Source organism: Mastomys coucha, unplaced genomic scaffold (assembly GCF_008632895.1).
Source record: "Mastomys coucha isolate ucsf_1 unplaced genomic scaffold, UCSF_Mcou_1 pScaffold5, whole genome shotgun sequence".
NCBI lineage: Eukaryota > Metazoa > Chordata > Mammalia > Rodentia > Muridae > Mastomys > Mastomys coucha.
In genome coordinates this window covers 97,485,332-97,496,969 of record NW_022196911.1, presented here as the reverse complement: position 1 = coordinate 97,496,969, position 11,638 = coordinate 97,485,332, and the positions used below count along the sequence as shown (strand labels likewise).

At 47.1% G+C, this 11,638-nt stretch overlaps 1 protein-coding gene, 1 long non-coding RNA gene and 1 pseudogene across 2 annotated transcripts in view; 1 reads left to right on the top strand and 2 right to left on the bottom strand.

The window, feature by feature from the left end:
• LOC116077430 overlaps window positions 1-1,098 on the bottom strand; it is a 1,939-nt gene extending 841 nt beyond the window's left edge. Inside the window, exon 1 of the long non-coding RNA XR_004113242.1 lies at window positions 14-1,098. This is a non-coding gene — a long non-coding RNA (uncharacterized LOC116077430). The remainder of the gene's footprint in view (window positions 1-13) is intronic.
• LOC116077428 (alanyl-tRNA editing protein Aarsd1) overlaps window positions 1-5,648 on the top strand; it is an 11,671-nt gene extending 6,023 nt beyond the window's left edge. The window contains exons 5-13 of the mRNA XM_031351962.1: window positions 135-192; window positions 707-863; window positions 958-1,074; window positions 1,244-1,374; window positions 1,695-1,761; window positions 1,896-1,987; window positions 2,395-2,449; window positions 4,123-4,217; window positions 5,450-5,648. Of these exons, the coding sequence (XP_031207822.1) occupies window positions 135-192; window positions 707-863; window positions 958-1,074; window positions 1,244-1,374; window positions 1,695-1,761; window positions 1,896-1,987; window positions 2,395-2,449; window positions 4,123-4,217; window positions 5,450-5,585 (908 nt within the window). The 3' untranslated portion in view covers window positions 5,586-5,648. The remainder of the gene's footprint in view (window positions 1-134; window positions 193-706; window positions 864-957; window positions 1,075-1,243; window positions 1,375-1,694; window positions 1,762-1,895; window positions 1,988-2,394; window positions 2,450-4,122; window positions 4,218-5,449) is intronic.
• Window positions 5,649-7,795: 2,147 nt separating this feature from the next.
• LOC116078741 lies at window positions 7,796-9,913 on the bottom strand (annotated as a pseudogene).
• Between the last annotated feature and the right edge of the window lie 1,725 nt (window positions 9,914-11,638).

Below are 11,638 nucleotides of genomic sequence, written 5' to 3'. Positions count from 1 at the left end.
ACCTTATACTTACTAGGCAAGCACTCTGTCACTTTGAGACAGGCTTCCAGCCCTTACGGTTTTCAGTGAAAATGCCTGTCAGGCCTATGGCTGTGTAGCTGGCCATCTCACTTTGCTCCTCTCTCTTGGCTCAGGGCAGCATCTCATCACCGCGGTTGCTGACCTTCTCTTCGGGCTGAAGACAACGTCATGGTAAGTAGAGGCACATGGTATGATTGGACCCAGTGCTGGGTTAGGGCAGGCAAGTAAAGGCAGGGACAGTGCTCAAGGTACCTGCCTTCTCTTGAAGATTGGGTCATGGATGCTTTGGTGTCTCTTAGGAGAAACTTAAGAGGAGACAGGCACATCTGCCTTTGATTGGGAAAGAACATACAGTATAGAGCCTGGAGCTAAATCTGTGGTTCCTCCATTGCATGACTTTGGTCCTGTTGTTTATTACGCTTCCATTGTAAAATGGGAATGGCAGTCTCTACCTATGGGGTTTTGTTTGAATTCACAGCAGTTAGCCTCCTGAGTATGGATAAGTGTGGCCCCTACCCCTTTTGTTATAGGAACCTGAACTCACTGTGTATTCACAGGCAACCTTAAAGTCCAGGCCTCCCTCCATCTTCCAAGCACTAGGATTCAGGGCATGCACCTTCAGGCTCGGTGTGAGCGTGCCTCATGAACTCCCAGCATGATGTGTCCATGCTTCTTTCCCTGGTAGGGAATTAGGGAGACTCCGGAGTGTGATTGAGTTGGACAGCCCTTCTGTGACTGCTGAGCAGGTGGCTGCCATTGAGCAGAGTGTCAATCAGAAAATCAGAGACCGGCTGCCTGTGAGTGTGCGGGAGCTGAGCCTGGATGACCCTGAGGTGGAGCAGGTGAGGAGAGAGCCAGCAGCAGTTTCCACAGGGTGGCTCTCCAAGGGCTCCTCATCGAAGTTCAGACAGCCCTGTTACCTTCCCTCTGTTCCAGGTGAGGGGCCGGGGTCTGCCCGATGATCATGCTGGGCCCATTCGAGTTGTTACCATCGAGGGTGTTGATTCCAACATGTGCTGTGGGACGCACGTGAACAATCTCAGTGACCTTCAAGTAAGTGAGGACAGGGTGTTGGGGAGCAGGGCTAGGGGTGGTAGGTGAGTCTCTTAAGTCTCTTCTTTGTTACTTCAGAGCTAAAGAGAGGTTCTGGTCTCTCTTGCCTTTATGTCCTAAGACCCACTGTGGTGTGTGTGTGTGTCTGTGTGTGTTACCCTTGGTGTAGATCATTAAGATTCTGGGCACTGAAAAAGGGAAAAAGAACAAAAGCAACCTGATATTTCTGGCTGGGAACCGGGTACTGAAGTGGATGGAGCGAAGTCATGGAAGTGAAAAAGCCCTGACCTCACTACTTAAGTATGCCCTGCCCCGCCCTGCCCCGCCCTGCCTTGCCCCTGCCCCACCCCCTGCTCTCAAGGCCTGCACCCTGGGCTTAGCATATCCACCTGCTGGAGAGACAGAGTGACCTGTTCCAGAGGGTCAGGTGCTCTGGACAGCAGCTCAGATCCCCACAGAATGCTTTAGTCCTGTGTCCTACCTTACAGTTGCTTAAGGGCCTCTTTGAATGTTCCCATATTGAAGAAGGTACCCCAGCAAGGAGGTTATCATTGATTTCTGTCCCCAACTTCGGAAGGGCCTGGGCAGTTGGCCATTATCCATTAACCGTTGTCTTACAGGTGTGGAGCGGAGGATCACGTGGAAGCAGTAAAAAAGCTCCAGAATGCCACCAAACTCCTGCAGAAGGTGATTGACTCTGTGGGGAATGGAGAGAGCCTGGGCCCCTTGCCTGAGCTCATGTGTGGATTCTCAAGAGGGTTTGAGGGCAGTGCAGGAGGAGAGACAATGGTGCCCTATCTGAGTTCTCATATCTGTTTCAGAACAACCTGAACCTCCTTAGAGACCTGGCCGTGCATACTGCCCACAGCCTCAGGAGCAGCCCAGCCTGGGGGGGTGTGGTCACACTACACAGGTGAGAAATGAAGGGCCCAGGTCTCAGCCTCTCCCCACAGTGCAGTGCACAGTAGGATGTGGGTTGCTAAGCGGTTGGTTTGCTAGTGAGCAGACCCCAGGAAGGGTGCTACTGATTGCCTGGGTTTGATAGTAACATCTTTACTGTGACTTTGTAGGTTTCATTAGCTCCTTTCCTGGCGTCCCTCACCATCTGTCAGATCTGCCAGTATCTTTGGGATCCATGGGTCTAAGCCTAGGAGGCTGAGAGCGTCTTCTCTATGCTAAGGAGTCTGGGACTTTATGCACTCAAACAGGAAGCACTGAGGACTGTCAGTTGTAGACCTGCCTCCAGAGGAGGAACCCAGCCTCTTACGGTGTCACAGCACCGCTTCATCCTGCATCTCTTGTCTGTGTCCTTTGTCGTAGGAAAGAAGGTGATTCTGAATTCATGAATATCATCGCCAATGAGATTGGGTCAGAGGTAAGAGGAACATGAGAGTCCTTCTCCACAATGTAGAGGCCCTGGGAGGTATGGATGAGGGAGTTAGCTTAGCCAAGGTCCCTTCAGGTTAACACAAGAAGAGTTATTCAATTTTTTTTTTTTTTTTTGGTTTTTCGAGACAGGGTTTTTCTGTGTATCCCTGGCTGTCCTAGACCTCACTCTGTAGACCAGGCTGGCCTTGAACTCAGAAATCCGCCTGCCTCTAAATCCGCCTGCCTCTGCCTCCTAAGTGCTGGGATTAAAGGCGTGCGCCACCACTCCCAGGAGTCTCCTGCCAGTTTTGATCCAGCACAGGAGGCGCCATGCTTCTTTTGCCCTTACTTCAAACTCTTTTTTTTTTTTTTTTTTTTAAGATTTATTTACATTATATATGTGAGTATACTGTAGCTGTCTTCAGACACACCAGAAGAGGGCATCAGATCCCATTACAGATAATTGTGAGTCATCACGTGGTTGCTGGAAATTGAACTCGGGATCTTTGGAAGAGCAGACATTGCTCTTAACCACTGAGCCATCTCTCCAACCCCAAACTCTTTTTTTTTTTTTTTAAAGATTTATTTATTTATTTTATGTATATGAGTACACTGTAGCTGTACAGATGGTTGTGAGCCATCATGTGGCTGCTGGGAATTGAACTCAGAATCTCTGCTCACTCCATGATTTACTTATTACTATATATAAGTACACTGTAGCTGTCTTCTGACACACCAGAAGAGGGCATCAGATCCCATTACAGATGGTTGTGAGCCACTATGTGGTTGCTGGAATTTGAACTCAGGACCTTCGGAAGAGCAGTCGGTGCTCTTAACCGCAGAGCCATCTCTCCAGCCCCCCCTTTTTTTTTTTAAAGGTTTATTTATTTTATGGGTGTGAGTGTATACTGTAGCTGTACAGATGGCCATGAGCCATCATGTGTGTGGCTGCTGGGAATTGAACTCAGGACCTCTGCTGGCCCTGCTTGCTCTGGCATAGTTCACTGTAGCTGTCTTCAGACACAACAGAAGAGGGCGTCTGATCTTATTACGGGTGGTCGTGAGCCACCATGTGGTTGCTGGGATCCGAACTCAGAACCTTTGGAAGAGCAGGCAATGCTCTTACCCACTGAGCCATCTCACCAGTCCAACCCCAAACTCTTTATGGAATGCCTGCTGAACTCAAGCCTCAGGTCTCTTTGTAATTCTGTTCAATAAGCTAACAGAGTCTGACAGAGCCCTGTTCTAACCTGAGAGACATGTAACTTCAGCATTTGTAATTTGAAGTGATAAATGCTGGAGGCAGAACACATTACTTAAAGAGAATGAGCGGCTCTGGCCAGGCCACAAAGCCTGCTTAGAGGTCTTTAGGTAGCCAAGGAGCAGAGTGGCCAGCAGAAAAAAGAGGTATGGTGGTTTAGGCAATGTCAGATAGGGTGTGTGGTTCAGCACATACAGGAAAGGGTTGAGAAAGTGAGACTTCTACTCAGTATGGTTGGTGGCCTTCTCCTAGTGTTTAACCTCTTGGCCATTCTCATAGAGCTTTGCAGCCCAACACGCCAGAGTGGAAGGCTGCGACACCACCATCAGTGACAACTCTGTAGTTTAGAGGACTGTTCTTGACACAGAGCTTAGGGGAGTCGTCCCCATGTGTGCTCATCTCCTTGTCTTCCCTTCTAGGAGACCCTCCTGTTCTTAACTGTAGGGGATGAGAAAGGTGCTGGGCTCTTCTTACTAGCAGGCCCGGCAGAGGCTGTGGAGACCCTAGGGCCCAGGTAATGTGAGTGGCTCCTGTGAGGGGGAAGTTGTGTACTTCAGCATACTGGTGCAGCCTGTGCTACTGCAGGGCATCACTCTGTGATGTCCTTGGTTCACAGAGGCATGTGAGGCAGGCTGAGCAGATGTAGTCTGCCTACAGCAGGCACGCCTGGTTTGACAGATGGAGGACCTTATATCATGCACTTGAGGCCTCATAGCTACAGGGACAGAAGGAGACAAAAGCCCAGGGCCTTGTTTGTTTGTTTCCTTTTTTTTTTTTAACAAAAAACTTGATCCTAAGCAGCGGTTCTCAACCTCTCTAATCCTGTGACCCTTTAATACATTTCCTCATGCTGTGGTGACCCCCAACCATAAAATTATTTTGTTGCTACTTCATAACTGTAATTTCACTACTGTTATAAATCTTAGTATAAATATCTGATATGCAGGATATCTGATATGTGACTCCTGTGGAGGGGTCATTCATTCCTCAAAGGGGTTGTGAATACAGGTTGAGAAACACAGCCCTAAAGCTAGGTTTTACCTGACACTATTCCTGGGGAACTGGGAACAAATGTTTCCTCACCCCAGATTGGGATCCAAAACCAGGCCAAAGTACAGATACCAGCAAAATCCATTTGGTTTTACTGGGGTTACTTATAGGAGCAAAAATTTCTTAAAGATAGCCATGTCATCAAAGCCCAACCCAGCACGGGTGACAGGTCCCAGCGCCGGGAGAACCTGGAGCTCACTGCATGAAGAATGCACATGTGGCATTGTGCCTTTGGCTATCCCTGAGCACTGAGTCCCACAGAGCCTGTCTGCTCTCTCTTTCCTGTTCTGCCTCTGTGCAGTGCCAGCCCACTGTGCTGGTTCCGCCCTGAAGTTCTCTTTCTCTTCTTTTATTCTTCTGAGACAGGGTTTCTCTGTGTAGCCCTGGCTGTCCTGGAACTCCCTCTGTAGACCAGGTTGGCCTGGAACTCAAAGATCTGCCTCCCAAGTACTGGAATTAAAGACGTGGGCCACCATGCCTGGTTTATTTTCTTTTTTTAACCACATTCAGAGGTATATGACTTCTGTTCTTTTGGGCATTAGAAGTTTCACTCATCATTGGCTCTCTGGAGTATGTGTTCCTTGGAAACATCAAAGGAAAACATAGTTATTTATAATGGAGACTCATAACAGGCAGCCTCAGGTGGCCTGTAGTCCAGCTTGGCAACATCTCCATAACCATCTCTCCGTTCTCTAGGGTGGCTGAAGTCTTGGAAGGCAAAGGAGCAGGGAAGAAAGGCCGCTTCCAGGGCAAAGCCACCAAGATGAGCCGACGGGCAGAGGCGCAGGCGCTTCTGCAGGACTATGTCAGCACACAGAGTGCTGAGGAGTGAGGGGCCGGGACATCATGCCTGTGACCACAGCAATCTCCTGGACATTAAAATATCGTGACTCAAGCATGGCTGTGTACTGCAGTTTATGTTAGTGTGCATAATTTTCGAGGCTTGTTCCAATGTGCTAAAGCGATTAGCACCAGTGTGAATGGTTTCTGACTCGGCTCCATTAGGGTTAACCTCCATGAATGGACATTAAAACAATGAAAGGTGCTGATCTAGGTCCTTTCTAAAGCTTCATGCCATGGTATAGTTGTTTATGACTAGTGCAAGACCTCACCTAGGGCTTAGCCTTATCCAAATCTCCTTGCTTTATTTTGTCTTTGTTCTTTTTTTTTTTTTTTTTTTTTTTTTTTTTTTTTTTTTTTTTTTTTTTTTTTTTTTTTTGAGGCAGTCTTGCTGTGTCATCTGAGTGCTAAGACTATGAGTATAGGTGACCAGGTTTCAGACCTTGGTTTTGGGAGGGGGGGGAGTGCGCGGGTGCACGTTGTGTGAACATGTGTTTGGAGACAACAGCAATTTCCTCAAGGTATCAGTTTTGGTCTTTGTTTATTTACTTTGTGGGTTCTTCTACTCTTCTCTACCCCTTTTCTTCCACCCTTGAACCCCTTAACACTAGGTAGGAGAGAAAAACGGATAGAGAGGAAAGGAAGGAGACCCTGAATAGAAAGTCGGGTTGGAAAGAGGGCAATGCCATCACTAGACTACTTCCTGCAAGTTTGATCTTTGCAGTCAGGATATCTAATTTCTCCTTGTTTCTTCTTTGTGCATGTCTACTTAACAAACTACGACCACCGACAACAACCCACCAGCCTCTCAGGGCCCTCTGAAGAGTCCCCAGACTCCCAAAGTCACACAGTTGCTGAAACTATCAACAGCCAGTAAATTCACACCCCTGCTGGAGCACAGTTGCTGAAACTATCAACAGCCAGTAAATTCACACCCCTGCTGGAGCACGAGGCAAATCATAGTCAGCTGCTGCCAAGCAGACCTCTGTCTCACACTTGGGATCCAAACAAAGACATATTCTTATACTATTTCTGTGGTTTGTTTGTTTTTTAATTTTTTTTAAAGATTTTATTTTATGTATAGTGTTTGTACACCTGTGTAACAGAAGAGGGCATCAGATCCCCAGTACAGATGGATGTGAGCCACCATGTGGTTACTGGGAACTGAGCTCAGGACCTCAGGAAGAGCAGCCAGTGCTCTTAACTGCTGAGGCATCTCTCCAGCCCTATTTCTGTGTTTTTTAAAAGAAATCAAAATTCCATTGGGTAGTGGTGGCACACACCTTTAATCTCAGCACTTGGGAGGCAGAGGCAGGTGATTCGAGGCCAGCCTGGTGTACATAGTGAGTTCCAGGACAGCCAAGGCTACACAGAGAAACCTTGTCACGAGAAAAAAAAAGAAGGGCCAGAGAGATGGCTCAGCGGTTAAGAGTACTGACTGCTCTTCTGAAGGTCCTGAGTTCAAATCCCAGCAACCCCATGGTGGCTCACAACCATCAGTAATAAGATCTGATGCCCTCTTCTGGTGCGTCTGAAGACAGCTACAGTGTATTTACATATAATAAATAAATAAATCTTTAAAAAAAAACCCAAAATTCCAAAATTACACCATTCACTGTTTAAAATATTTATTTACTTATTTTTGCAAAAGCATGTCTACTATCCTGGAGCTAATCAAGTGGCCTATGCTGGTGAGTGAGCCCTGTCTTTGCTTCCCCAGCCTGAGATTACAAGATTGCACTTATGCCTTTTGTTTGTTTTGTTTTGTTGAGACAGGGTATCTGTATAGCCCTCACTGTCCCGGAACTCACTATGTACACCAGGCTGGCCATAAAGTCACCATGCTAAGCCTGATTTTTTTAACATGGGTTCTCAGAATCATGTTAAGTCTTCGTGGCTTCAAGACAACAGCTTTGTCAACTGAACTAGTTCCTCAGGCCTCTTTGTGTATGATGTGTGAGTGCACGTACACAGTATATTATGTGTTCTGTGCCCATGTGTGTGCCATGTGTGTATGTGTGTGTCCTGTCTCTGCCTCTCATCTCATCATAGGAATGCTGGGATTACAAATGCATGCTTCTGTTTCCTGACTACTTAGGATCTTTGTTTGTTTTTGTGACAGAGTTTCTCTGTGTAGCTCTGGCTGTCCTGGAACTTAACATGTAGACCAGGCTGGCCTTGAATTCACAGAGATCCACTTGCCTACACATTCTGAGGGGATTAAAGACACAAATCATTACCACCTAGCGTGGTGTTGTTGTTGTTGTTGTTGTTGCTGGTGGTGGTGGTGGTTTTTTTTTTTGTTTTTTGTTTTGTTTTGCTTTTGTCCTTTTTTTGTTTATAATATCTAAAATAAATAAAATAAATACGTATTTATTTTGTCTGTGTATATGCCAAGTCTGTGGATGGCACAGAACAACTTTGTGTGAGTCAGTTCTGTCTACCATGTGGGTTCTGGGGATTTAACGCAGGGTGACAGTCTTGGAGGCCAGTGGCTTTGTGTGCAGAGCCATCTTGTCAACCCCAACCTGGCTTCTTATGCGGGATCCAGGGGTCTGAAGTCAGACCATCTGGCTTGCAGCAAGCACTTTTACCTACTGAGCCAGCCCAGGCCCCCAGACCTCATACAGGGCACCAATCACAATTCATGAGTACCCTGCCTGCATCACACAATCATATCCTAAAGGCTACATACAGCCCCTGTGTACCTCCCAGGGGACACAGCACTGAGGACATAGGAATAATAAGTCAATGGTAGACTGGGCATTTGCTCAGCGTCTCTTAGGTAGGCTCTGTTCCCTTGGAGCATGAATGGTTTATTCAAACTTGGGTTCACTTCAGAACAAGTCAGAAACCCGCCTTGCTGGGTTACTCATCTGGCTTACTGCTGAGGCACTCCCTGGCTTCTAGTTTCTTGACCTGAGCTTGGGGACATGAGCATAGTGTCCTAAGAGAGAAGAACTTTCTGAAATAGCTCATCTTGGAAGAGACATAAACCCCGGGGGTAAATTATGTGAAAACAGAAATTAGTTGTGTAGAACAGGATAAATAAGCAGTGTAACTGACGACATCACTCAAGTCTGTGTTCCAGAAAGGGGTGGATTGCCTGATGGGGTTCACCAGAAAGCACAACAGAACAGACTGATTTGTTGGAGAAGAATCTTAGTGGGGCCTGGGAGATAGATGAGCAGTGAAGAGTGCGTGCCATCTCTCTTTTGGAGATCTTGGGTTTGGTTTCCAGCTCCCATATTGGATAGCTCACAATCACCTGTAGCTTCAAATGCAGGGGATCTGATGTCCTATTCTGGCCTCCTCAGACACATGTAGCAGACAGATATGAATAAAACTTCACATGTTTATAATGTGTTGGAAAGGTGGCTCAGCTTTCTTTCTCTCTCTCCCTCTCTCTCTCTTTCTCTCTTTCTTTTTTTGCAACAGACAAAGGCTTGTTTTATTTTAATGACTGATCCATGTGAGGCCACAGCCAGCTCACTATGCACAGACTCGAGGGAAGCTTTCTTTCTTGGTCTCTTCCTCCTTGGACAGTCTGAAGCTTTCTTTCTTGGTCTCTTCCTCCTTGGACAGCCTTTGTTTGTTTTTGTTTTTTGTTTTTTCAAGACAGGGTTTCTCTGTGTAGTCCTGGCTGTCTTGGAACTCACTCTGTAGACCAGGCTGGTCTCGAACTCAGAAATCCATCTGCCTCTGCCTCTCAAGCGCTGGGATTAAAGGTGTGTGCCACCAGCGCACTGCCTCCTTGGACAGTCTTGATGATCTCTTCCTTCTTGGCCTGGAGACTCTCCTTCCAGTGCTTTTGTGCTTCCTTGGTCTTAGACCTGCAAGCCTCAGCCTGGTCAGCCAGAAGCTTCGTGCAGGCCTTGTCTGCCTTCAGTTTGTGGATGTGCTCCATGAGAATCCACTTGTTTTTTAATGCATTCCCTTTGACCTTCAGGTACAGGCTGTGATTCATTTGGCGGTCAATCTTCTTAGATTCCCAGTATCTCCTGAGAAGCCGGTGCAGGATCCTCATCCTTCTCATCCACGTCACCTTCTGGGATCTCCGAGCATTGGCAGTACCCTTCCTCTTCCCTATGCCCACATACCTGCCCTTCCATCGGCCAAGGTATTTTGCCGGCATCGAGCCCAGGAATGGATAGTCACACGCTTCCGGATGATCAGACCATCTTTGATCAGCTTCCAGATCTGCTAACAGGAGTTGGCGTTGGCGATTACATTGGTCTCATTGGAGTACATCCAGACCTTCTTTTTCCCACAGCAGAGGACACTAGAGGCAAGCCTCTTCTGTAGCCTGAGCATAGTCATGGCTGGAGATGCAGCAGTGAAAGGGAAGGGGTGGCTTGGCTCTTAAGAGCATTGGCTGTTCTCCTAGAGGACCCAGGTTCAAGTCCCAGCACCCACATGGCAGCTCTGTATAACCAGCTATAACTATAGAGGTTATAGTTATAGTACTAGAGGATCTAATTCTCTCTTGGCTTCTCACCAGGCACATTATGTGTAGGCACACATCCAGACAAGACACCTATACAAATAAAAACTTAAAAGGAGAGCTGGAGAGATGGCTCAGTGGTTAAAAGCATTGGATGCTCTTCCTCAAGTTTGATTCCCAGTGTCCACATGGCAGCTCACAACTGTCTGTAACTCCAGGTCCAGAGGATTTGAACCCTCACATGACATACTGGCAAACCACCAATGCACATAAAAAAAATAAATCATCTTTAAAAATGAAAAGGAATTATTTATGTCTACATATAGAGATCATACTTTCTTCAGCATAGTTATGGTACTATATGGTACAGCTGTCTTCCTGGAGTGTGAAAAACTGAATGGAATCCCAGAGCAGGAGGCAGACAGTTGAGTTAGAAATGTCCCTTGTCCCCACCTCACCCTTTGTTCCTGGGTGGAAAGCCATGAGTCCCGCCACACTATGCCAGAATGCCTGTTTTTTTTTTCCTCAAGGAGACCTTAAATAAACTCTGGGGCCCTGTTGGCACTGATGGGAAAACAGACTGTGATGAGAAAAGGTCTTGGAGAAAGTGCCTGTGTTTGCTCTTCCTGAACCTGAGTCAACTCTGACTATGATGTCCTCAGCAGAGGGCAGCCTGGCCATTTAGGGGGAGTGATGGAGGAGTTCCCTTTATCCTCCAGGAAAGTGTCACACCTTCTGTGTAGTGTCAGCCAGCAGGACGCCAGCTCCACACTCTGACAGTCAAGAGCAGGTCTTCCCTGACAGTCCTGGCCTGTGCTCAGAGCTGAAGAAGGTCTCCCAGGGAAAGCCTTTCATTTGGTGAAGCCTTTGCTAAGGTCCTTCCTTGTATGCGGCTGAGGCCTGATGGTAATATCCCTGTATCCCTGTTCTTTTTTTATTTTATTTTATTTTTCTTTCCAGACACAGCTTCTCTGTGTAGCTCTGGATGTCCCAGAACTCACTCACACTCATCACAGGCTGGCCTCAAACTGAGAGATCCACCTGCCTCAGCCTTGTGAGTGCTGAGAGGATTAAAGGTGTGAGCCACCACAGGCCCCCCTCCCTGGTTTTCTTAAAATGCCAGCTTCAGGATATATGAAAGTCCTGAGTCTCAAACTGAAAAACAAACACCCAGAAACCTCATCAACCTCAAATCTAAGTGAGGTAGATTGAGGGAGGGTACTGGATAAATGTTGGTGAAAGTACAGTCAAAGGATAGAAATTTACAAAGCTGGTATTGTGGCACATGCCTGTAATTCCCAACGTTCATGATGATAAAGCAGGGGGATTGCCTTGAATTAGGAGCCTCCCTGGCCCAAATAAACAAAGCCTGTTCTCAAGAAAAAGGTTGATGGTGTGAGGAGAAAGTTTAGTACAGTACTTGCCACACACCCACATGAAATATCAGGAGGCAGAGTCAGGAGGATTCCCTGAATCTCCATGGCCAGTCAGCCTGGCCCAATCAGGGAGCTCCTGGCTCAGTAAGAGACCTTGACTTCAAAAATAAGGTGGTGTTCTGAGTTCGAGGCCAGCCTGGTCTTCAGAGTGAGTTCCAGGACAGC